Below are 26,935 nucleotides of genomic sequence, written 5' to 3'. Positions count from 1 at the left end.
TAGTTATTGAGAGAAGCCTTTCAAACACTAGTTTGCCTTGGAAACAGTGAGGCAGCCTGTATTTCTGAACAGGAGTGCCTAAGATTCTTTGATATTGGTTGACACGGTGATGGTGGGGATTTGTTTATCCTCTGAACATCTGCAGGTGATGTGATGATTAAAATCTTTGGGAAGAGGTGGAGAAAATGACTCAATACATACAAAAACTTTCTTTAAAGAAGCAGTTGAATGGGAAATGTTAACATCTCTAGTTGGAACAAGGTGACGGGTGGGGTTATCCAAGGGTTAGACTTTTTTTGGGACTGTGCTTATTTGTAAAACATGTTTACATGGCTTGGATGAGAATATCAAATGTCAGTGCGTATGCTAAGCCAGTATTGATCTGTTTTCTTATGTCTGTTTTGTCCTGGCCTAGAGGGGCTTTCATTTTATGTTTGAGGAAGAGATTCTTCAGTGCGGGATGCATAGTCTGTAAAACAGACTTTCAAGATAAAGGGTCTTGTAGAAATATATTATTTCTTGTGAGTTCTGTTTTTCTTTTTTGGGCTATATGGTCAGGTCTTTTCTGGGTACTCTCTTTAGCCTCTCTCATCTGCTTCTCTTCCTTTCTTCTAAACATGGGAGCCATTCATCTTAACTCTGTTACATGTCAGCACACCATTTCTGCCAAGCAAGAGCTCGAGAGAACAGATGAGTTTAATAATGGTGTGGGGAGGAGGGAGGGAGGGGAAGAGAGAGGGGCCAGCAAAGCTAATGAATCGCATAACAGCTTGCATGGAAATACCGACAGCAAGTCGTGTCCTCCTCGAGCTCAGGCAGCAAGTCGTAGACCTTTTGTTCCCAGTGGAGCCAGCAAACCACAATTTGCTCTCCAGTGGATAGTTTAATTCCTTAGTCACCTCTTCCTCCCACAAGTCATTCTCGCATGGGGGTTTTACAAATGCTCTCATTCTTCAGAGCAGTAACACGTTGATTAAACTGGTATTGAAGAAGTTTATTTTCCCTGGAGGGTAATTTTTACTTTGCTTAAGTCTCTCTTCCAAGGCCAGTTAGGGCCAGGTCTGTTGATTAGTCTTGTGCTGTGACTTGACTGGATTGACACTATTAAATAATTTCAGAAATACCGACAAACAGATGTCAAATGGCAGTAGTCTCCTCTGCTCTGCAGGCCAGTGAAATGAGTACGGCCAAGAGACTATGTCACAATTTGGACTGGCCTCTTAGAGGAATTTAGTCGTGAGTATGACTAACTTGCTGCCTCTGAAAGTATCTGTTTGAGGCAGAGTTAAGTGATAATCTGATGTCTCCTGATCCCAAGATGAGAGGTCAATGAACGCTAAATTAGTGGAAGAACTCATCAGGCAAGGGCCTTTATGGCAGTTTTCAGCATTGGCTGGGAGGATGTGCTGTGGGAGTACTTTCTCTAGGCAGGACCGAAGCTTTTACAAGAAGAACTTTTAGGGCATGGCAGGCAGCAGGATGTGGTTTGTGCATTTTATTTTGTGTTAGATTGTTTTGCTGATGAAAATTAAAGCCATTCTTGGATGAAGGCAGGGAGCTTCTGCTGGGAATCTTACTGAATAAGCAAGTCAGCAAGAGCTTGTCCTACGGTTAAAGCTCTGCAGACTGTGCTTTGACACTAGAACTGATGGTGGTTTATGATCTACAGATAGATCTAGTATGATAGTAAATGTAAAAGCTAATTTCGTTGCCGATTGTTTTATTAGTTTAGTTAATGTGCTGCAACTGGCTTGACAGTGGCAGAAGAAACAGCCAGTAGATGGTTGTGATGGTATATTGGTTCTGACACAATATTAAATTAGGCTAATGAGGGGAAAGGGTGAAAGGAGGAGGGAATAGTGCTGGCCTTGGAGAAAAAAACAAAACTTACTGCTCTTTGTTTGGGTTATGTTTGGCTCCTCAAGATCTTAAAGCTATAAAGCTAGCCAAAGAAATCTGGGCAAGGACTGCACCTTGGTCTTCCTCCTGAAATCTGCTGGAGCCCATGTGTAGTCAGGAGTCTGTTCAGAACCTGCCCTGTATTTTGGGGTTTCTACTAATATTTCAAAGTAATTTTTATTTTTTCTGGTTTCAGTTCCTTCTCTATTTTACTAATTTGCCCTTCATAAAGTCTCCTGATTTCCACAGGGAGTGCATCTTTCAGAACAACATGAAATTGTAAAATTGAAGTACTTCTCTGATTTCATTGGCACTGCATTGCTTGAAGAGGACTTAATTTGATTTTTCCGTGATTCTCACAGACGACCACTAGCAGATTGACAAATCTTTGATACTTTCATTATTTTTGATATGTTCCCATGCTGTATCTCCAAGCAATTTGAGCATGATGGTTAAATATTATATAAAACAGAGGATCTCTGATAATAGACACTGCTAGATTTTCCATGTATGAACTTTTTTCTTCCCATAATCCAAACTAGACATGTTTACAGCTGTCTTTTGAAATGTTCCATCTACTATATTTCATGAAGCAGTAATGTTTTTCAGTAAGCATCAATAAATATGGATTGCATGTTCTGAGGCAGGGTCCTCTGTCCTTGTGTGATCTATGCTCATCGGTCGGTTCTCTCAGGCTATAGAATTACAGCAGAACTCTCATTTTCTGACCTTTTAATCAGCCTGCGTAGCACACAGTTAACAAGCTGTATATTTTTATCAACAACAACTTAAATGTAAAGTTCTTACAGGTTAATTTGATTTTGATGACTGGAAAAATATACCCTTGGGAAAATGTAAGGCTAATGGGAGTTTTCAGAGTCCAGTTCTGAGCACCTGTAGGGAGTGCGCGGGATTAAACAAGGACATGCACTCTTCCATTGGTTACCAACGTGAAAGAACTGTATAGTTTTTGTGTCTTGATTGGAATTTGTCCAATTGCTTAGGAAAAATATTAGGGGCTTCTGCCTCGGGACATTGCAGTAGGATTCTTGAATTAAAGAAAATTAAAGAAAAAACCTGTAAGGCTATTTGGTTTTCTTACAGCCTTTTATTTTTGACCTGTTTGCAGGTAGGTCATCTTGCCTTTTACCTTAATGGTTTCTTTTAGGGATGTTTGAGCAAAAGCATCTTGCACAGCTGTTTGAAAAGGACTGTGTAAAGCAAATCTGAACACAGCAAGGTAATGCTTTTGAAATGCCATAGAGAAAAAGGCAGAAACTGAGTATGTTGTCTTCCTGATCATCACTGTTTGAACTGTCTCTGACCAGTCCAAATGACTGGAGAAATCTCATCCTATACTAAGGATAGAAAGCTGTTTTAATTAATACAAACAAAGTAAAAGGCAAAGGTGGTTTCTTACCTCCATCTGGAAGATATTCTTTGTATTTTTTGCACCCTAAAGGTCTTTCGCATTTTGACATTGCAGTATTTATACTGAAGATGTAGAAATCCTTATAATACCATATAATTATGCCTCATGTAATCAGTTTTGTAGGGATTGTTTCTACAAGGGTGTGGATAGTGCTAATTTCATTGGCAGGAACCTAGTTCTCTGCTAGACAGGGAAGCAAAAGACCTTCAAAAGTGTATCTGAATATTTACTCTCATAGATAAAACCACATATGATTCCTGAAATAAAGCAGAGGTAATACCTTTGATTAATGGAAGGCTGTGTGCAGAAGACAGCCTGTTTTCAGCTGGCTAAAACAATGTACAGGAATATTTCATGATCTGTTTCCAGGCCACCTAATGTACATGGCAGCAACTTTACTTAACCCAAAGCTGAGTATCCATTTGGGTGTATCCATTCGTCCCAGGTTTACAATCTATCTTGAGCCAAGGTGGGAGGCACAAAGCTCTGATCGTATTTCTCCAGGCTTGAGATGGAGGTGAGGGTGAGGATGGAGGTATCAGAAGGGAAGAGACAGTGCTCTTTGAGTGACTGAGAATATTTCCACAACCCTTATCTTCCAGATCTTGAGAAATGCTGCTTTCATAAAGCCTTGTTGAGTTTGAAGAATGGACTAATCATGTTAGAAATTACTCTCAGCCTCCTCCACACATAGTTTCTTTGAGGCTGCTTGACTGTGGAAAATCTTTGACTGATCTTTTAATTAAAAGCTCCTTTTTTTTTTTTTTTTTCACCAAGGGGTTGAAGCTCTTCCTGCTTTGAAGTGGGCAACTTTTTATAGATAAACATCTCATTAAGTTGTGAGATTTCTTCCTCTCTCCCCTTCTGTCTCATTTCTTGATGTGTCTCATCCTGCGTTGATAGTTTTAATGACTTCAGCCCAGTTCCCAGTTTCAGCTATTCAGGACAGTGTGAACTGGCTCCCTTATTGCTATACCAGGCAGAGCTAAAGCTCTGGATGAGCTGTGGAAACTAAACTGCAGTCCTCTCCCCACCCCCTCACTGAAGCAGGCTGGAAACAACAATAAAACTGGGTTTATTATGTGGTCATCACAGTTTAGTAAACAAAAGGCAGTTGGAATACCAGTGCAATGCATACTGGTTAATAAGCATTAAGCAAACAATTTTTAAAAAAGCCTTTAGTTTTTAAGTTCTACCCTCTGTTTTAGGAGAGGAGGAGGAACCTCCTTTTATGTTTCCTATTTCTGATCCCTTTTTCTCCACTCTTTCTGGATTGGAGAATTCATGAGGAAAGAAGTTATTTTGGCTCGGTCAGCCCTGGCCTTTTGGCCAAACGTGGGGCAGCATTCCTGAACTGGAGGGTTCAGGTCATGGTTTCTTAATACAAAGCACTCGCCAGCAGTGCTGTGCAAAGGCATTTGCTGCTGCTCCATTCCTCTGTAGCGGCTGCTGCTCGCTCAGTGGCACAAGCCGAAGTGTTTGTGGGAAGGACAGTGAATTAGATCAGGATCTGCCTTTAACAAAGCAAAAGAGGAGGGAAAAACATGCAGATATCCTTATAGCTAAGTTGATTCTGTGATTCAAATCACAGCATGGCCTCATGAACGATTTAATAAACAGGATGAATAAATTATCCTTTTAAGTGTGAAAGTATCGATATGGAGCATTTTCCAACTTAAAATTGGGTTTTGGTTACTTTTTGTGCTTATAGGTGTGATGTCAAGTAGATTTTGGTAGCCTAGAGGGGTGATCCACAATGCCTGACTTGTCTGGAAGGAACAGGGTTCTTTTTACTTCCCTTTTGCTTTCTTGGGCCAGGATGTTTTAGGTAACTCCTATGGATGTTTTTCTCAAGTGTTGTTTTGACCAGAAGTTGTTTAAAAAAATAAAAACCTCAGAATAGTTTGGCTTAAAATTCATTTTGCTGTAGGTATGAGATAATAATACCTGATCTCATCTCATCTCGTTTTGACAGGTGCATAGGCAGGAAATGTTCCAGAACAAAGTTGGGAGGTGTCATGGTACACAGAAATCCCTACAATTTTGGTGTGCTAATATCACAAGTATACAAAGTCAAGGCCCTCTTAAGGAATATAAAATTATATTTTTTCAATAATCTATGATGGTTGTGGAAATTGTCAAACTGGATAAAAAGAAGCAACAAGTAGAGATGACTTTATTTTTAGAAAGGAAAATTCTGGATTTCTGTAACTTACAGATTAATTTTGCAATAATGCTACATACAGAAAGTTTTAGTCATTCTTTTTTGGGTGGTAGACAAGGGGTATAGTTAGCAGGTGACTAAAGTGTTTGGCAGGCCCGCTGGTATTAACGGTTCCCAAAAAAGTAGGTTTGACTTTATGGGGGGGACATTCCAGTGAGTGTATGATATAGAGTTTCTCTGAACATTTGCTAGACCATTTGCTTTGGATGTCTCAGTGTTTGTTATGCCAGGTTGCTGGGTACTCTAGAAATCCAAAGCAGGGATTGCAATTACACTTGTGTTCTACACTTGCGTTCTGCACCTGTGTTGGCAGACAGGATGTACATTGGTTATTCTGTGGGGTTTTGGATCCCTCATTGCAGAGGTGAATGCAGTGGTACCCTCACGATTCTCGCAGTGCCAGAGGCTTGTGGCACAGTGAAGCCCCTTGAATGTTTCTTGACTCTTGATTTAAAAGCGAAATTTGCATTTGTGAAAGCAGTGACTGGGCATGCTAGCTAAAGATATGTATGCACAGAACAATTCTTGCCTCCTCTTAGCTTTGCCAATGTACTTCAGAGATACATCTTTGGTACTTAGACTTCTGAGCAAAAGTTCCCTCTTATGATACAACATGCACTGGTTTAGTAGTGGGTAAAAAACTGTATTATATGTGACACAGGCATATCCAAGACTTAGTTTTCATTTGAGGCTTAAACCTTCAGAAAACCCAAGTAGATGGTGTAAGAAATGTTCAGAGGAACTCTTCTGTATGAACACTGGCAAGTTTCTCAGACTAGAGATTTTAACTACTCCTGCTGTTCTTCAGAGAGGAATTGTATGTGAACAGTCCTATAAAGAGGAAAGAAAGTCAGCTGAAATTCGCAATGAGACTTCGTGAACAGGATTTGATCAGATCTCCTCTCATTTACCTTCTGAATGCAACCTTGTTTCCACCACAATAGCATTGAGTTGTGACAGTGTGAACTTGAGCTTCAGTGCTTGTGTCTGTGCTAAGAGCTTGCAATCAACAGATGCTGAGAAGAGCTGATCTTTTTGTGTTTTAATACTTTTTTGGAAGAGTTAAATGGGACTTTCTGTGTAAGAAAGAACAAGATGAGTTATTGATCAGGGTGAATCCAACAAGCTGAAAATTAAATATTTGTGATTTTAAGGAATTCCTTAACTGCACAGCAGAGATTCCCTGAGCACCTTATTTTCTAAAATCACTCTATAACTTAGTGAAAGGGACAGTGTAAATAGGGCCTTTTGTGGATTCTAAGGGTACTGGACAGTACATCTGTACACTTTTTGCTTGTTTTAGATGCCAGAATTTGAACTAAATGGAGATGCTTCAAATATAAGGTCGTTTATCCTATTGGGTTACATTCCTACCATGGGAGAGTCTCTTTTAGTGGCCACCCTTCAAAAGAATGTCCTACCAGCAGTTCCTCTGCAGATTTAAATTGATGACAAGTAGTTTTGTCATTACTTAGTTTTCGAGTTACCAATAGTGCCTTTTCTCGTGTGCTTCTTGCACCCCAGATCTCTAGACTCATATCTTCTAATTAAAACAAAAAATAAGCCAAACTTTGCAAAGTCTTCAGCTCTAATGTCAGTTGTCTTTATAGTCTTAAATTACAAATCGCTCAGATCAAGATGCTTATTAATGCTTTTTCTTTGGAACATCTGGTAGTGTAACTCTTCAAATACAGGTATCTGTTGTTCCCTAATACTTTGTAATGTAACTTTTGATTCTTTCTTTGGTCTCTTACTCCTTTGTGTAACTCTCTGTACCTGAGATGCTTCCCTACACTGTCCACAATGATTACATGGGTCAAAATCTTTGCATTAAGTCTTTTAGCTTTTTTGCTTCTGTTGCATATTGTACCTGTTCCACAGGGAATGTAGTTAGGTAGTTCAGACAGTCCAACAGACTATTAAAATGATTCAGAAAAAAGTTCATGCTATAATTACTTCTTAGTCTCAGTGTTTAAGGGAGTAGAAGGCCTTATTTGAGCAGATGCTTCTCTATAATTAGTGTTAGACTATCAAAACCACCTTTGTTTTGCAGCCATCTCCTTGGCTTTTTTAAAGCTGGGTGGAGTCCAAGTGAACCTTCCCGAAGAGTTGCTGACCTCTAAAGGTGTTGGCTCCATGACTAATACTCTGCAAAGAAACTAATTCTGGAGAACCATGGCTGGCCAAGCCTAGGTTTGCTTTGTTCATTGTTGCATGAAGACCAGGTAGTAGAGAACGTTGTCTTTCTACAGGACAACCCTGAAAGATATGGAAAAGGGTACACTCTTCTGAGTTATTGAGGATTATCCAAAGGAGTGTCCAGCACTGTGGTCACTGTAAAATGCTGCCAGCTAACTCATTCAGCTCATTCCCTTTGTGTATCAAGCAGATCAAGCTGTAATAGTTTGTCACAGTACAGCAGTGTCGTTCTTTATCCTGATTTGTGTCTAAGCTGATGGTGGACCAGAAGTTTCAGACATTTTGCTCTCAAATATGAAGTTCTAAACAGCTTAAGCAGTTTTGAAAATAACAGTAGGTGCCTCTTTGAAAATCTAGCCTTCCGCATCCAGTCCCATCCTCATTCCAGCCCCCAAGAAGCACTTAGAAATGATTCAGATCTTCTTTGTAGGTTGATTTAGTTACGTGCATCTGTTCAGTATTTGTTATCAAACTGCATTACTGTTAGCGTGCCTCTGTAGGTATCTGTATGAAAGAGCACAGCAGCATGAGTGAGAGTTGTTGTTATATCTGCCCTACTTTTGAGCAGTTATGTTTGCTTTTTCTCATGCTACCATTAAATTTATCAGTGTTGCTTATTCATTACGATATCAGAAGATCTCTGCTTAGCAGGGAAGTTGTTTAACAGTTTCATTTGCTTAAACAAAGGGGAAAAAAGAGCAGGGAAAAATAGAGCATTTCAGTGAAGTAGGTATGTATGCAAAACTCAATCTTTTAATTAAAAAGTACTTTTAAAGAGTCAAATGTACATCAATCTTTCTGTGCTTTATAGCCCTTTCCCAAAGGACATTCCTGGCTCACTCTTAATCAGTCTCAATATCGATCTCAGGAGGAATGCTGGAGCAGGGTAAGTGATCTGCCCAGTCCCCTGGGCTTTCAGTTAAGCTTGGAGCTCTTAGTGGCTTAGCCCCTTTAGGAAAATGGATTTTAAGCACCAAGTTAATTAGGTTCTAGAAAACTTTACTCTGAGTTGACAAAAGAAGACAGAAAATACGGCTGGACTCCCTGTAACATGTACCTCCTTATTACAGGGTCTCAAAAGAGAATACAATGGCTCCAACCTAATACCATCTTTTCTGATCTGGCTGTGACTAAATTCATACTGACAATGTCATGAAGTCACATATTAATGCATTCTGTTTAGTTGTTTGTTGTGTGGTACTTGGGTACTGAAGGAATTTTGAAGATGGCACATAAAAGCTGCTATTGCGTGTCTTGTAACATCAGCTTGTAAATCTGATGTGAAAGTCTGACTGTTCAGTTCAATGTCTAGTGCCATTCCAGATGTCTTCAGACACCCCAGTTGCTCCGTCTGCCTCTCGAGCAAAGGACGGGTCTCCCACAGGTACTGTCAAATCTTTTAAATCAGTGAAGGTATTTTAAATATACCAAGGGGGCATCTGAAATGGCACTAGACATCTGTATTTTGGCTTCCTACATTAGGTGTCATAAACCACATGGGATCAAGGTATGTCTGTGACCCAGATTTGTTTTGTATAAGAAATTCCAAGTTGGCTAAAAATAATGGGACCTTACACAGGCAAGACTGGGCACACGTGAGTACACAGCTGCGTTACCTATCTGCTGTACGTTACCAGCACTGCTGCGGATCCTCTGCAGGATCTCAGCAAAGCCCAAGTCAGTTCAGTCCTGCTGAGTCCAGGATCTACCGAAGTCACAGCCAGAGGATAAGCTGAAAACCAAAACTGATAAGACCTATTTCAGCTAAATCACTTGTGATAGAGCACAGTACAATTGTATGGGGAGGTTTAATAACTCTTTTTATTTGCTGTACAAGCATGAGCTGTAAATAGTATTCTCCTTACTTAGCCATTCTGCTAAATGCTTGCAGTCCACTTGATTTATACTAACCTTTCCCTCAAGGTATTGCAGGAATCACTTTTCTATCTGAGGCTTGGGAATTCTGTTCAGATGGCAAAACTTTAAAATATCTTAGCACATGGGAATGGAATTCCGGAACAATGGAAGAATCACTGTCTTCTGTTGTTGGGAAGGCTATGAGTTAGCTCAAAATTTCTTGTTGCGCTCTCTCGTTTCACTATCCTTTTTTGAGGTGGGAGCAATGGCAAAGAGACACAAGAAAGTGAAATAGCTGGTCTGCTGCAAATGCCAGAGCTAGAATTAGAGATATCAAAGTCCTTCCAGAGCAGCAGATAATCATAAGAGTACAAACTTGTCTTCAGGCAACAGTTTGAAAAGTATGACTTTAGCATTGCAGAGTGCTATGAATAGCTGTCTTTTATTTCTTGTTATCCTGCCCTCACAATTCAAATAAGGTATCCATTGTTTAAAAACATCACACCCAACATGCATCTGTCTTCATGTTGTGGTCTTACATGACTGAAATGCTTTCTGGAAAGAATCAATGATCAGCATGCTGAAATCACATAGATTACATCTACATGCAGGAGACTTAGTACCTACTTAAACTATGGAAGAATGAATTACTAACAGATTTTTTAAAAATATGTTGAAGAAAATGTTTTTATTGTTCTTATCTTAAGAGTTGACAGGCTTAAAATTTAGGAAGAAAGTACAAAACAGAACATTCCCTTTTAATTCCATCCCTGGAACAGCAGAAGCCCATGGCATTAACCTTTGGGTTATTAATATGTTGACAGAGGGAAGGATTAAGAAAAGGGCAGGTCGTGGGAGACAAATAGCACAAAGACCAGAGGCAAATAGCCTTGTATTGACTCCAGTTCCAGAAAATAGATTCAAGGCAGAAATTAGAACATTTCCAAAGGTGGTTCTGTGGTTGAATGAAGTCACTTCGCAGCTGAGATTCTTCCTGCTCTCTGGGATTGGAGAAGCAGGTATTTGAACTGTTAATTATACTTAAGAGTCAAGTAAAATAAATGTAACTTCAAAGCTAGTACTTTACTGGGAAGATGATTATAATGTACTATCTTGGAGGACACAGAGTGTGATGGCAGATAAGCTTACCGAATCCCAGAAAGTCATCCTGTCCCTTACTCTGCCAGCACTATGGGTGTCACTCCTGAGCAGCAGCCCTTATGTTCCACCCTGGGGGACTGGGAAATGAGTTTCTCCATTTTCTTCTGGTTGTGGATGCTGCCATCATTGGGAGCTGATGTGGCAGGTGCTGAGAGTTTAGATCAAATATAGATCGTTATGTGGAAAAACTAAAGAGTAATCTTGATCCTTCCTTCTGTGAAAAAACTTCATAGCTGTGCTGAAAATGGGATTAAAATGCCTGAAGATCATCATAAAGGGTCAACTTTTATCTTGTTAAAGTCCCACTTTGTTTCTGACACCAGTGGAAAGTCTGTGAGGATTCCCTGGCAGAAAGTGGTGCAAACAAACTGCCAGGAGCTCCAAGGTCCTAATCCTCACTGACTTACTGTGACCTTGGGTGAGGCATTTTCATTCTCTCTACTTCCCTGTCCTGTAACCTAGAGTTAACAATTATGTGTTTCAGAGGATTCGAGTTAAATAACCGTTAATTTTAAAGCACTTTGACATTTATAACCTCTACATACATGTTAGGGTTTAATCCTTCACACCTTAATATTATAGCTGATATTGAAAATTGAGTTCTTACTGAGTGCTGAGGCGAAGAACATGATGAGGTGACCTCAGTCTGCGCAAAACAGGTTGAAAGGCAATAATTCTGAGTGGAGTAATTTGGGAGTCATTCCCAGTTGCTCTGAAGTGGGGGAATGCCAGCTAAGGCCATTAGCAGAGTGGGTGTGGGACTGGGAGGAGGAGTGGTTAGCCATGGTGCAAAGGGAATGAGAAATACACTGTTGGTCAGAGGTAGCCTGAGTTTGAGTATGTGGGACAAAGGGCAAGAGTTCTTGAACTTGACAAGAGAACAGTTGAGGTAACAGGTTGGGCAGGGTGGATGGACAGAGAAAACAGGATGAGGTGCCATAACACTGTTTTGACCAAACAGAAAGGTTTGGTCCAAAACCCAATGGCTTGGTTTTTTTGTTGGTTTTTTGTTTGTCCAGAATGTCTCTTTGAGAAGCAGGGCTGATTATTTTTCTCTTCCCTGCTCAAAAGCAGCAGCACATTCTAGGAAGTGAAGTTCTTCGTGATTCCAGCCACATTAAGCAGCAGCATAAATCAGCCCCAGATTGGGTTCTGCAGCTTGGCAGCTGCATCTGTCTGGAGTCTCCCATGGACCGTAACCAGTGTGGGCTGCTGGGCTAATCGGGTCACCAGGGTGACTTGTACAGCCCAAGTGCACAGTGGGCGCCTGGGGCTGCGGGGCTGGCAGCTCCATTTGTAACTGCTATACTGCTCAATTTCAAGGTCATTCAGAGGGGGAGTCACATAGACTTTAAATTAGTGTTTAGACTCGCTTTGGTGCTTTGTAATCATTATATATATGCATTCATATTATTTTTTTTCTCCTGGGCTCTCTGTGGCTTTTTAGTATTGCATGGACTGTTTTGGAGGGTGGAGGGAGGAAAATATATAAACACTTCTATGTCATGAAAAAAGCAGGTTGGTTAATGGTTATTGATGGTTAGAAGATGCTTTGTGGTTTATGACAGAACAAGTCAGCAGAGCATGGAGTCTTACAAAACACATGGGACAGGTTGAATAAGCTCAGAGCCTGCACTGGTTGGCAAACTGGTGAAGTACAGATAATCCCAGTTAAATATCCTTAATTGTTATCCTTATGTATACGTCTTCCATTGCTCAAGATCATGTTGCAATTGTCATCTGGTGGCGATTATGAGCACATTGGTATTGCTACCAGAAGTGCTACATTTCTCTTGGGAAAAGCTGGTTTTCTCTGTGCCATGCGATTTGTACCAGTGTGTAGTAGCATCATTATTTCTTGTAACATATATAATGCTGCCCAGTCAGCACTACCCGCTACTTACACGGCACTACGCAGTCATGTGCTGACCAGGCAACAGTCATGTCATTGCACTAGTTTGAGCACTGAAAAAAGTTATTTGGGGCACTTGCTTTGTCACAAAATTTTATTATAGCGGTAGAAAACCCCTTCAGATTGAATAAGAGTCCAGGACATATCAGAAGGCTTTAAATCTACCCTTTAGGCTACATCAGAGAACATCTGTGTCCATTTGTAGTGCATAATTTACATCTTAAATCTGTAGTGTAACTATAGCTTGTATAAGCACCTCCTGCTCTACTCTGGACACTTGTCCTGCTCTACTCTTTGTTCAAGACACATTCAAACAAGGCCTGGTGCTCTCTCGCCTGGACACCTGGGGTTCAGCCCACAGGATCCTTTGCCTCTGGGCAAGGTGGAGCTGTGCTGAGCTGGTGTTTCTCTGCTGGAAGCAATGCGCCACATCACGGTCCATTCCATTTTCCTCTTGTCCTTCACCTTACGGTGTTATATGCATTGACACTAAAAGCTTTACTCATCTGCTGAGCTCAGTGTGGATGTGCTTTACAGGTGCCAGATCTTGGCAGTTGGGAGCCCTTGGGTTAAGAAATGGGATGAGCAGTGAGGTGGGGGCTTTCAGCTCTGAAATGAGGTCTCAGGTCTGGAGTTGCACCCGCAGCCACTGGAGTTGCAGTGGAAAAGTTTCCTGTCTCTGCTGGCATTGCACTTTTCACTGGGGAGCCCGGAGCTGCCTGGGTCTGTTGACGCCTCCAGCTGTAGCTGACTAAATGAAGCTGTGTGGGCTGCTGGCTGTCCGGCCAGCCTGGCCCTGCTATCTCTTCCCATAAACACTGGAGCCTTTGTCTCTGGCCTTATCGTGCCCCTACCATCACAGAGCCCGTTCTGTGCTCTCCTCCCAGCACAGGCTCCTGTGTTCAGGGGTCTTTTCTTCAGCTGCTCTTTGTCTCCGGGTGTTTATTGTGCCTGCTGCAGAGTGTGTTTGTTTGGGAGGAGGGAGGAGGGGCTCCTGTTGGTGTGGGGTTTATAAACCTAGTGCATTCTTCAAAAGAGATGCTGAGCAAACTGGGTGGTGTTAATATTAACCCTTCTCTGCCCTGTATTACTGAGAGAGATTTCCTCGATGTGTGAGAAGTGCTTTGGGAGGGTTATGGAGTTGCTTGCGGTATAAGGCAGTAGCCACGCGGTTGTGCAGCAGAGAGTCTGCTTCCCCTTTGGTCCTCACTGCCCTTTGATTTTCTATGGATGCTGCCTGTGTGTACCAGCAAAGAGAGCCTCCCAAACATGAGAGAGGTAGCTGAGTCTAGGATTTCCCTCCAGAGTGCTTCTGGAACTTGTTTTTATTGCAAACACTGGCTCACTAGCCCTTTCTGTTTGCATACCTGGCCTTTGCATCCTGTTTCTGTGGCTACATCAGACAATATCTCTTCATTCCCAAAATTTTATGGCTCTGTACTTTAGGGCTTTTCCTTTTGAGGAAGGTCCTGAAAACAGGAGTTTGTTAAATTGATAGTGTTGCTGCTTGTAGTGGCATATAATACCTTCTGTTTGAACCAGCTTGTTTTCTTTAACTAGGTTGTTAATACGTTCATGTTTAGGATGGCTCTTATTGTTTCTTCAGTACATGTGGTCCTGTATTCCAAGAGAGAGCTTTGGAAGATGATCAGCAACTCAGAAACTTTATTTCCCTTGTAATCGCATAATACTTTTCATTAATTTGGTTTGGGGAGAAAGGAAAAAACCCACCACCAACAAAACCCAAACAAACAAACAAAAAACCACAACAAAACAAACAAAAACAACCACCCACAAGACCACAACCAAACAGAACAGCATCAACTTTCTAACCTCCTTTAGTTCTTCCTCTGTAAGAGGATGGGAATTTATAACATGAAAAATCTCTCGTCCGTCTTGGCAAAAAGCTGCAGCACCACAATTGTGTTAGAAGTGTTAGAAGTGCCAGGAGAGTTTTGTATTTCACGGAATCTGCAGTCAGTATAAACATTTCAGACCTTTTTTATCGTGATCTGCATGAACTGAGCATAATGTAAATAATGCAAATACATTAGTTTTGTGTGATTAAAAATACCGTCTTTCACAGATGATATATTTTCTTCAGTTACCCTTCCCCAGAAATTAATAGGTTTAAACTCAGTATTTCACAAAGCAGTGTAAAGAATTTTTATTTTCAAATAATATCCTGGTATTGGGGGTGTCTGCTCATGTATTACAGTATCTAGACCTTATATTATTACACTGGGAAAAAGTTCAGCAGCCTGTGTTCCTTTGTGGGGGGTGGGAGAGGAAGAAGCGCAAAATAATACAAGCCTTTGAAACATGAATCCACACAGTCATGACTAAACCTATTCAAACACTCAGGTGTTTTTTCCAAGACTGCTCTGGCCTCTAGTGTTGTTGTTGGATGACTTGTTTTCTTTATGAACTAACTAAATCTGCCTCATTTCTTTCCCTTCAAGGAACGGTTTCAGCTGCAAAGCGCACAGGGATTCCAGCACCCCGGGAAATATCATCCTCTGTATCCAGAGAGCGAGCCGTATTGCGTGGTCAAGCCAATACTAGGAAAACGCAGCCTAGCCCCACCTCTTCTGGTACACTGACTCCTACCAAACACGTGCGCCCCACTAGCAAGTCCAAGCAAGAGAATGAAACCAGTGACAAGGCTGTTCTGGAATCTCAGGTTAAAGAACTCCTGGCAGAAGCGAAGACGAAAGATTCTGAGATTACCAAACTCCGTTGTGAATTGAAAAAATGCAAAGAGAAAGGGTCACTTAACGCTGAAGGAATGGGTGCTTCCAACCAAAATTTAGAAACAGTATCACCTGCTGACATAGATCCATTAATACGGACCCTTCAGGAAAAAAACAGGACTTTTCTAAAAGAGCTTGCTAGCCTGGGAGAAGAAAATCGTGCTTTGAAAGAGAAATTGCTTTTTCTGGAGAACTCTCCTCTCTCAGACACAACAACAAGCAGTGGAGCTGACAGCAGCCTCCCAACCCCAACTACCCAAGAATCCAGTTTTGGAAGCCCATCAAAAAACGCGTCGAGAGGTGAAACGGGTGAGCACCGGCAGCACGTGCATGGGGGTGCACTGCGCAATTCGGGTTCTTCCAGCAGTGATGTAACTAAAGCTTCCTTGTCACCTGATGCGTCTGATTTTGAACATATAGCAGATGTACCTTCCAGGCCAACATCTTCCAACAGCAACCACTTCAAAGGTTCCAAATGCTCCACTGCAGGAAGTTCTCCAAACAATATTAGTGACCTTTCTGTTGCATCTCTCACAGAGAGAATACAGAAGATGGAGGAGAATCACCACAGCACAGCAGAAGAATTACAAGCCACTTTGCAGGAGCTGTCGGATCAACAGCAAATGGTGCAGGAGCTGACAGCAGAAAATGAGAAGCTAGTGGAAGAGAAAGCTCTCCTGGAGACTTCCTTTCGTCAACATAGGGACAGAGCAGAACAACTGAACCAAGAAAACGAAAAGCTAATGACTCTCCTCCAAGAGAGATCCAAGAATGAAGAAAGCAGAGCTCAGGAGGGGAAGGTCCTTGAACTGGAACAGAAATGTGCAGAAGTTCTTGAAAAAGCACAATTTGAAAGAGAGAAAATGCTCAACATTCAGCAACAGTTAACCAGCAGCCTACGAAGCTTAGAAAGGGAGCATCAAGATGCCCAGCAGGTGATTACAAGCCTGAGAGAAGAAAATGAGAAGCTGCTCAAACTTCTAGAGGTAGAACAGCAGAGCAACAGCACAGTGACAAAAACTCTGGAGGACTGTAAAATTGCCTTAGAAGGTCTAAAAATTGAGAATGGCTCTCTCAAAGCCCAGTTAGAGAGTGAGAAACAAAAGGCCGCAGAAATCAGCGCGATGGGATGTACCACAGACAACTCTGAGGTGCAAGAGATGCTGAAAGTAGCCCATGCAGAGAAGGATCAGTTAGAATCATCTTGCACTGAGCTTAAACAAGAGCTGCTGAAGGCAAACAGTGAACTGAAGCACATTCAGGGTCTGCTCTCTAAGGTAAAGTAGTAGCAGCTGTAAAATATAATGCCTGTTTTTGTCCTTTCATAAATGGGTAATTGCTGGTATTTAGATTGTTATTGAGCCATTGGTTATAAGTGTCCAGGATTAAAATTGCATTAACTAGTTTTGAATGGAAGCTGGGGTTGTATGATATTGTCTCTTTCAGCTGCTATATGCATGTTTTCTCAGAAATAACTGTTGGCGTAGCTGTGTTTATAAATTCAAAACAAATTTCCCCTAATCTCTTCTGCAGTATTTAGTATTTTAGTAAATAGAATTGTGTTTATCAAAATTGGAACAAGAGAACAGGTCAAATTACTTTGGTATTATGTAAACAAATACTAGTGAAAATCGCTTGGTAATCCAGATAGAGAAGGGCATGAGTAGTCAGCAGCAAATATAATTCTGACTAATTAATCATGATTAATTAGTAATGAACTATAGATGTCATTGGTCATGAGAACAGAAAGATGTGAGCTAATGATCAGAGAAGCCGATATTTACAGCAGCGTTATTAATGATGCACTGACAAGCTCCAGATGAGCTTCTTCTCATAAAACTAAAATATTTTTACAAAACTTAGAAGTATTCTGTTTTGGGATAGGTAAAGTAATAGCAAAAAAAAAGGTCTTTTTTTGTGCCTCATTTGGTAGTCTCCAAGCAACTTCAGTTAATTACTATTTCTGTTTTCTGTGCAATCCTGGATGTTCAGAAGAAAGCTGCAATGTGAGGCATCATCAAAGAAGTGTTAATAAAGCACAAGCCAGTGATTAAGTCCCACCACTGCAGAGAGAGTGACAATCAGTATGTGCAGCCTTTCCTGAATGGGGAAGGGATCGTGAGAAGAACAGTAAAATTGGCCAGTTGCAGGGGAAGAGAGCGTTGCCAAAAAGCACCTCCATGATTTGAGTGATTTTTAAAAAATCCAGATGTCCTTTCAGCTTCAACAGGTCACCACAGCAAATGGAGTGAGTAGAGGAAGCTCCCAAGTGCTTGCTAGGGCTACAGTTTATGAAGAGTAAATGAAAAACTGCTGAGTGCTCAGACTCTTTACCAAACTTCTGTTGCTTGGTTTGGAAACCACAGGTTTCCTCCTTTTTACTCTTTCTTTCCCTCAAATTAAGCTGGTTTGAATCATTGGTTATTTGTGACACCCAAACAAGACCACAGGCTTCTATAAGGCTGCTGTTCCATCAGGTTGTGCCAGTGCTGCTCACTGAGTTGGCAGCCTCCACCTTGCTTTTCCACAGCTTGTTTGTACTCAGAGATTTCCCCCAAACCTGGGAGCATCGGTCTGTGGGCCTGAGCCAACAAACTGAAGTGCAGCAGATTCCCCCTTCAGTAATTCCAGATGTCCTATAGCCAGAAAATATGCTTATCTGCAGTCGCTAGCACTACTATGTATGTTTTCACAATCCATTGAAAAAATGCATGTGGTAAAAGCAGGAAAATTGTTAACATGGACAAACTGATCATCATCTTGGCCCTAAGGTAGTGATATCACTCTCATAATGTAACACATGAATAGATGTGGAGCTTTCCAAGAATATCATTCCTCTCTGTTCATTACCTGTAGAGTTTGGTTTTGGAATTACGGTCATGATATAAAAAACTTAATTTCATTTCTAGCATCTTGTTTTATTATCTTTATGACTGGGAAAGAAAACTGACATTCGTAGCTCATCCATGTTTCCCGAAACTGTCTCATTAGCATTGAAACTCAGATTATACAATGCTTAGAACACGGGTTCGATTCTTAAGTCCAGTAAAATCTCTGAGTGATATCTGTTAGGAAATAAAGACAGACTTGCAGCTTTCTTTCCTCCCTTCCAGGCTGAGAATGAGTGTGCTCAGCTGAAGGAGCTGTGTGACCGGCAGGCTGAGCAACTGAGCAGAACCAGCCAGAAGCTGCAGGAAAAAACATCGGAGAATGAAGCAGATATCAAAAACCTAAAAGAGACAATTTTTGAGTTGGAGGACCAGGTGGAACAGCATCGTGCTATAAAACTTCACAATAACCAGCTCATCAGTGACCTAGAAAGTAGGTGGAGCTGAAAAAAGGATTTGAATGAACTTACTTGGGAGGGTGAGTTACGGCTGCAACAGGGAGGAGGTGGCACATCTTGATATGTGTGACAAGAGCCTCACATCAGAAATATTCCAATTCATGCACGAAAGTCATTGTTTTAACAGTTAGTGCTATAGAAATAATATTAGACAGTCTCTAAGCCTCATTATTCAGTGAATATTGTATTGCCCACTTCAGAAACTGGAATTACTGTCCTTTGAAAGAGCTTTCAGGGAAGAGCCCCAGTAAGAGCTGTTGAGCAGAGGCTGCTGTCGCGTTGGGGCAGGGGAGCTGCCACCTGGTGGCATGAGCGGCTCATGTCACTCACCAGTGTCCCCTCGAGTGCTCCGGGCTGCGTGGACTGAACAGGTGATCCCGCACATGTGATTCTGTACGTTTAAAAGTCTGGTTAAATGCCTCAAAATAACGACCTCCTTCGGAGATGTTTGGGAAACAAATCTACTGTTGATTTCCTTCGTGGTCCATTGACACAATGCTTTCATTTCAGTTTAGTTTTAGTGGCATTACTAGAAGCAAACCCAAACAGGCTGCTCTGCCCCCCCATTTTCACTTTTCACCTGTGCTCTTAAGTGTTTGATAATCTTTTCCCTTTTTTGCTGTTCCTAGGCAAAGCAATGAAGCTGGAAGAACAAAAACAAGATACAGAGAGGCAGCTGAAGGCTCTGACTAAGCAAATGAAGGTAAGGCTTTGACTCCATGACTAAGCTAAGATGAGCCTTTATTGCAATACTGGATTTGAGAGAAGCATTGTATTTTTCTAGAACAACTGCAGAAAGTTCTTTATACATCCTTTCATTCTCTATTCTCTTCACTCATTTCTAGCTGTTCCTTTGCCTGTGAAGGAAAGATACAATACATCCTCCGCAAATTACTTTTGCTTTTTGTACCTATGAACTTCTGCTTTAGAACAGCTGTTCCTGCTTCATGAATGATCAGTAGCAATGAGCTTTTTTTCAGCAACAGTGCTCATAGTATTGCAAGTCTGAATGATCAATAGGAATAGGAAGAATTTTGACTATACTTTTTGTACTGGAGTGGGGAGTTTAGCATCAGTTTCTTGTCTTGCAAACTCATCAGTACTGTGTGAAGAGGCAAGTATTTAGTTTGACCTCAGCATCATCTTGAAATTGTGGTGAAATCCCGGTTGCTTGTGATCACTGAAATAGATTAAGTGCTCGGCTCAAGTAGGTGCATTTTTACAGCAAACAGTTTGGGGTTCTGATTGCTCTTTCTAGGAAGATACAGAAGAGTGGAGGCGTTTTCAGGCTGATCTGCAGACTGCAGTGGTTGTAGCCAATGACATTAAGTGTGAAGCCCAGCAGGAGCTCCGTGTGGTAAAAAGGAAGCTTCAGGAGGAAGAGGAGAAGAGTGCCAGGCTGCAGAAGGAGCTGGATGAAGTGAAGGGCAGCAACAGGTTGGTTATTTGCAAAGGCCGAGATTTGATCTCTGTGACCGCTAACATGCATGAAAACAGTGCTTTGTCAGTAACTATTCATTGGCTTGGATGTGCATGTTGTTTGTTTTTAACTCTTCTGATGGATTTTGTTGTCTCTTATTCTAAGATGTTTCTGTTCTTTTTCTTTTTGGCTATCTAGTTCGTCTACTAGGCCATGAAGGTTTTAATCAGCAAATATTAAGTAATAACAATTGCTAATATCCTGTTATAGCTTTGTTCTCAATATGGTATTCCGCTGTGTTTTATTGCCTTCATAACTCTCTGTGCAGCTGTACAAAACCATCTGTGAAAAGTTTGGTTGACTATATCCGTTCAGTGGGACATCCAGAAGAGAACTACTTAACCTGAGAGGAGTCAAGGACTGTGCATTCAAGTTAAAATGAGCATTAGCTGAACCTCTTTGTTCTGCAAGTCTGATACACATTGACTGAGTGATCAATGCAAGTACTAGAATTCCTCATCTCACATCTTCTGTCGTTACTTTGAAACCTATTATGTGATGAGCTGTGGTCTGGACTATGCCCTGCATTAGCGTTTAGCCTGGAAGTGACTTGATCATGCAGTGGACCCACCTGTAAAACAATTGCTGTAGTCTCAGGGGTTGGAGAGGGAGCAGTAATTGTGTAATATGTGTATGTGGGGCTTCCCTCTGGGGGAGCATGGTAAGAACAAAAGCGACTTTTACAATTTAATCTGGAACTGGTACAGACAGATGCCTTACAGTGTGACTTTTATGCAGTGCATGACCTTTTATGTATGACCTTTCATTCAAAAAAATCACTCTACAACTGAAGTACTAAATAAGAAGAGATGGAAAACACAAGATGTATTAGAAGGAAGAACCAACATTTCTAAAGAAAGCTGTGTTCTGCTCTTTTTTTTGCATTGGCACAAGCAGAGCCAGAAGAGCTGCAGTGATGAAAACTTGTACAGAGGGAACAAAAGCAAAATCACACAAATGGTGGTACTATTTATCAACAATATGTGCCAGATTAATTTTGTTCCCCTAGTTTTTTTTATTTAATCTCTGTTCTAGTAGATTCATGGCCATTGGTAAAATAGCCACAGGAACGCAGTGAATCCCGTCACTTCTTTCAGGTAGAATAACAGTCTAGCTTCATGTTGCACATATTTGCTCACTGTTTTCCATTCAGGAGTTTCCACAGCAGCTGTACAGTAGATGGGAGGGCTTTTGTGTGGAGGTGTATGGGTCAGAATTCCTGGATTGAAAGAACAGACATACTTTTCAGAAGAAAAACAAAAGAGTGTGTTTAAGTTCCAGTTTCATTATCAGAGTCCCCAGTGGATGCAAAGAAAAGCTATTACAGACCATGTATTCAGACAAAATGATTACCAGACAGTACTTAAGTTCTGGGCTCAGTTTCCATTCCTAATTTGTTCTTAATGACATTTTTCTCATTTAGAGTGAGGTCCATATATAAGAGCAGGAATCATTAGTTTCCTCTCTTTATTCTTTTGGTTTTAAATCTGAAGATGCATTTGATAGTACTTAAATTGAAGATGACCTGCTAATTTGCAAACTGGGATATTTATCTTCCATGTCTAAGGAACATGGCTGCATTGTCAGCTCTTTGGCATAAGAAGCCTGAACTGCAAATACTGCTTTTGAAATTAGATGCCCAGAATCCATACATACATAGTTCCAGAATGAGGTATTCAGACATATATTTAAGTCAGTTTGGGCATTTGTCTCTCCCTCTCTTTTACATACATACGGGTATGTTTGTCTTTGTATTGTGTTAATTATCTGTATAGCTTGCTTTGAGTATTATATTGGTCATGGAGCCAGATATACAGTCTGCAGTGGGCAATATTTATTTTCTTTCAAAGACAGGTGTTGAGACCAAATTTTCCATCTGTTGATTTAGGTATAACTAATTTGACTCAGTGTCCACACAAAGTGCAAAATTTGAGTGGTGTGGAGAAGATAAGGAAACCTATGTAAGTCATTGTCTAAACAAACCAGTGATCAACAGCTAAGTACTGAAATTTTATAACTGTACTGGCCAATAAAACAAATTCTTGAAGTTGCCAAAGCTCCTGCTGAGAGCCAGTTCTACACTCCCAGTTATTTTTGCATTCCTCGAGGTCACTATCTTCCCCAGCACCTCAGCTTCTTTCTCCCAGAAAATTCTGGGGATATTCTTATTGTTGCTTTTAGTCAGCTTTTACAAATACTCCTGCTTGGAATCAGCAGCAGATCCTGGTACCTGCGGTGAGTTTTAATGCATGCTCAGCACTGGTGGAAGCAGTTTGTAGTGTGATACCTTAATGCAGTCTATAAAATATTCCTCATATTTGTTAATACTGAGCAGCTGTGCATGCAGCTGAATATCTGATGTCCCCAGTGAAAGTTTCCAGTCTGATTTCTGAGCTCTTATTGGAAAAATGTACCTTCCAAATAGCTTGCTACTCAAAGGTTTTTTGGCAAAATCTCAGTCATCTCTTGAGGGTCGTTAGACTCCACCTCATAAATTGATCTTGAAGCCAGTTTATCTCCTACAACATCCTGCCATTTTAATGTTTGCCTGTGGCTGCCTGAGTTCCTGCCTCCATGTTTTTCACCGTTACATTCTTCTAATGAGACAAAAAGTCATTTTTGGTTCAGGAACAACCAAAGAACTTGCAGAAAAAATCCTGATGAGGTCATCAGAGTTCATCTGAATGAAGGTAAGAGCCTCCCAAAGGCATCTTTAACACAGAGTAAATGTTCTATGACTAAAAATGCTGGGGGGAGGTTGGACCAGCATCGAACAAATGGAATAAGGAAGAGAGATGTTAACTTGTCCCAAGTTAGTACTGACTGAAACCTCCAAATTGATTAACCCATGTTTCAGACAGTCTTCTATGATTTTTACATCATAATTAATGTTATTTCTTTGCAGTAAAATGCAGAACCTTACCACCCACAGTTGTGTGTCTCCTCATAGGTGGTGGAATTGAAATTATGTAGCCTCCATCCTTGGAGGTTTTCAAGACCAGACAGGACAAAACCCTGAGGAACCTGGTCTGACCTCGTAGCTGACCCTGCTTTGAGCAGGAAGCTGGACTAGGTGACTTATGAAGTCCCTTTCAACCTGAATTATCCTAAGATCCTGTAGCAGGTTTCATCTTTTCAGAACATTCACCTTGGAAATTAACTCCATTTTGTAGTTGTTCTAGGGTTAAATATGTAAGTGGTGGGGAAAAAAAATGCTATATTTGGTTTGTAACACAAATGAAGAAAGTTATTGCTGAAAGTACCAAGTTATGGACGGCCCTTTTTGGCTTCATTATGCACCCGTTTCCAAGCCTTTCTGCAAATACACTGTTTAGCAGCAGTGAAAGTCCCAGGGTCTTGCTTTGATTATTTCCCTTCTAGTTCTCAAAATTATTTTGGCACTATATTTCTTGAACCAAGAACATGGAGGGAAGACAGTTGGGCTGGGAGTAGTACTCAGAAAACAGAGAAATTATATCTGTAATTAAATTAGTGACTTCTCAGAATAATAAAATAATCTAACCAAAACTTCAAACAGAACCCCAAAGTGAAAATTGTGATGTATCCCACTAATTTGCTTCTATTCTTCCTCCTAAGTCTCGGATACCACAGCATGGCAGCGTTATATGCTTTTTCTCCTGGCAATAAGCTTGTACTCGGCGTATTAAACCCTGCTGTCAGTCTGTATGTGCTGATGTGCTGCTCATGTCTGCCTGTGTTTTGCAGCTGTTCTGTCTTTTAGAGATTTGATAGTTCGTTCAGCTCTCACTGAAAGTAAGCAGACTAGAAAGAGCAGGGTCCTTGAAGTATTGTCCGTTTGCCCTAGTTAGGGACTCCTCAAAGTTGGGGGGGGTGGTGTTTGTTTTTTACACTGGATGGAGATTATTCCATCCCCTTTGGTCTAAGGACCCTGAAATAGAAACTCTGAGGTAGAGCAACTCGCGTTTGTTCAGGGTCATGTACCCATTTTGAGTGAATAGTCCTAAATGATTATAGAAGAGGAAAGCCAGGAACATTACCCTCTGTGCCCTTTGAAATTGGTTCCCTGGCTTTAAATACTTAATTTCTTCCCAGCTATGTTAGTGGAGTGTTAAGGCACTCCTACAACACCATCAGCATTTTCCCCTCCCCCCTTTATTTATTGATGGGATGATTGACTGTAAAATGAAGAGCTGTACCTCAGGCTGGGCATTGCATTGCTTCTTATAACTTCCCCGATTGTTCTCTCTATCTCCATAGGTGCTTGATCTCTACCAGCTAACACAGCCCTGAATGGATGCACAGCAAGGCCTGTGACACACTTGAGGATGTACCTTCGATTTGCAGCTGAAAAAGGGAAGGTTCAATTCAAGAAAGCACCTCCAGTTTTCTATTGCCCTGCAAAAGTCAAGTGTATCACAAAGTGTGAATGCTGCTCAGGTCCACCTCCTCCCCATGGGCAAGAGCCTATTTCTTTGTTTCAGAAGGCTGTTTTCTTCAGAAGACTCCATGAGGCAGAAAAAGTTTTGCATTAGTCTGAAGCCAACTAAACCATAAGTAGTAATCACAGAGATTTGGGGGAACTGAAAAAACTGAGGGCTTTTTTGGAGAGATGGGGATATTTGCCCTGAAATAGAAATTCAAACATGCCATTTTGAGCTTAAGCAAAAAATAATACTGAGTGTGTATGTCTAATTCGTAAAAAGCAATGCACATACACATTGAGTTCTCCATATAGTATTATATTAATGGATCTGTCTATGTGCCTAAATACATGTATGCGTACAGATCAGTATGTACACATACACACAGTCAAGTGATAGGGTACTGAAATCCAGCAGGAAAACTGCATGGAAACATGAAGTTATTTATTCAGTTATCAGCTGCTTTGATGGTTTGAGATTTTCAACATTGTATTGGCAAGGCACTCGCCACTGGGTGGCATGTCTGACTCAGTGTGTGTTAGGGAGTGGGCTGGTGCCCAAGGGGCATGTCCTGCTATGACTTTCAGAAACAATGTCCCATGTGAGGTTTGTCCTGTCTGTAAGATTTGCAGATGAAGAGATCAGAAGGAAAAGAAATTAATATATCAAGCCCCTAGTAAATATCCTCTCAGAAAGGAGCCTTTTTCATGCCCTTAACTCAGGTGAAGTATATGATGATCAGGGAGAACATGCTGAAGTTCAGCTTTGCAACTGGAGACAGCTGGAGAGACCGTTACTTGGATGCTAAGGAGAAACTCTGAAATCACCATCTCTACCAGATCATCAGGATTCATTAGAGGACCAGAATTTCATGTTTTGGCCGTGGGATTCCTGTCCTTTCTTCCTGGATGTGTGAAGACCTAACAAGGGCCTGGTCTCAGCAGGCTGAGCTAGCACAGAATTCTGTGGGATCACCTGGCTTTGGCATGGCCTTCACCTTTGTGCCGTGCTCCTGGAGTGTATACATATATGCGTACTTGTGTTGCCTTTCTTTTCTGTGCTGGCAGCTGTTGAATGTTGGTTTTTATGTTTAAGAGATATGTATTGAAGTGCCAAATAAATGTTTAAGTGTCTGGAATTGTCTGCTGCCTGCCCTCGGCCTCTCTTCTGTTCTGTGCATCAGTAGCTGTATGTGTCTCCTTTGTGTCCCTTGGAGTGCAGGAGGATTCACAACAGTGACAGGAACTGTGTCAAAGACTAGATTGCAGAGTAATTATATCTGAAAATATGGTTCTGTGGTCCTAGGCCTCCTGTAACAAAGAGGTCATTGGAGCAGTTTAGAAGTTTCATGAAAATCTATGTTAAGCACAGAAAGACTTGCACCTTGTTGGTGGTCTGTCCACATATTCCAAACCTAGGAAACAAGGAGACAAACTCTTGCCATTAGAGAGAACTCACTGCATCTACTTCTCTCACCAGTGAATGAATGAAACTAGGCAGTGATTTTGTGAAAAGGACTGCACGTTTTAATTCCTTCGTGGCTAAAATGCTCTACTTCCTCCTGGAGCTGTTCCAGTCAAGCCAGCTGCACTTGCAGCATTTGTCTCTGTAAACCATTCATTCTTGTTTTAAGGAAAGCGTACAGCAGTAGATGACATTTCGTTCAAATCTATCCTTTTTGTAGCAGAGCTTGGATGGTCTAAGCTATACTAAGCTGAATAAATTCTGTGTACAAGGAGTCATTTTTCCTTTGCAGTTATGGTTTGTCATTTATCTTTCTAAGTCATGTTCTCCTATACTGTCCTCCTGAATTAGCTTCCTGCTGCAAGTTAAGCTGTTACTTTTCTGCTTCTCTATTAAGAAACCCATGTATGTACACGTGTGCATCACCTTATCACATGATTTTTTTTTTTTTCTTTACAAATAGAAGGTAGTCACCAAGTTTCATATTGCTCATTTGCTGGCATGTGTGGATGTAGTTGAAGCAAATAGGTCTCAGCACTATTCTTCTTACTTTTCATGCCAAGGTTTGCAGCATGAGAGGCCTCAGTTTTCTGATGTGATTGTGTTTAATCTGGGAGATTGTCTCAGGGTGTACTAGAAGCCTATTACAAATATACAGACTTAAGATTATGGGAAGCATCCTAACAAAGTTGGAACTGGTAGTAGCTCCAGAACTTGAATCTTCATAATTATTCTGTACAATGGATTTTTCTGTGGTACAGCATAGGGGCTGGTCTAATTACTCTAACTTCATTTAACATGTTTG

General features: G+C 41.0%; 1 protein-coding gene across 2 annotated transcripts in view; it reads left to right on the top strand.

The window, feature by feature from the left end:
• Positions 1-26,935, top strand: part of SPECC1 (sperm antigen with calponin homology and coiled-coil domains 1) — a 57,827-nt gene that overhangs the window by 2,863 nt on the left and 28,029 nt on the right. The window contains exons 2-6 of one of the 2 annotated variants that reach the window (XM_065647228.1): positions 15,147-16,714; positions 18,551-18,758; positions 19,413-19,486; positions 20,042-20,220; positions 24,503-26,706. In XM_065647228.1, the coding sequence (XP_065503300.1) occupies positions 15,147-16,714; positions 18,551-18,758; positions 19,413-19,486; positions 20,042-20,220; positions 24,503-24,524 (2,051 nt within the window). In that variant the 3' untranslated portion in view covers positions 24,525-26,706. Of the gene's footprint in view, positions 1-15,146; positions 16,715-18,550; positions 18,759-19,412; positions 19,487-20,041; positions 20,221-24,502; positions 26,707-26,935 lie in introns of those variants that run through there. The other variant, XM_065647226.1, reaches the window with a different exon arrangement.

This window comes from Caloenas nicobarica, chromosome 17 (genome assembly GCF_036013445.1).
Source record: "Caloenas nicobarica isolate bCalNic1 chromosome 17, bCalNic1.hap1, whole genome shotgun sequence".
Classification (NCBI taxonomy): domain Eukaryota; kingdom Metazoa; phylum Chordata; class Aves; order Columbiformes; family Columbidae; genus Caloenas; species Caloenas nicobarica.
The sequence above is the reverse complement of the archived record's forward strand: the minus strand, read 5'-3'. Positions and strand labels throughout refer to the sequence as shown.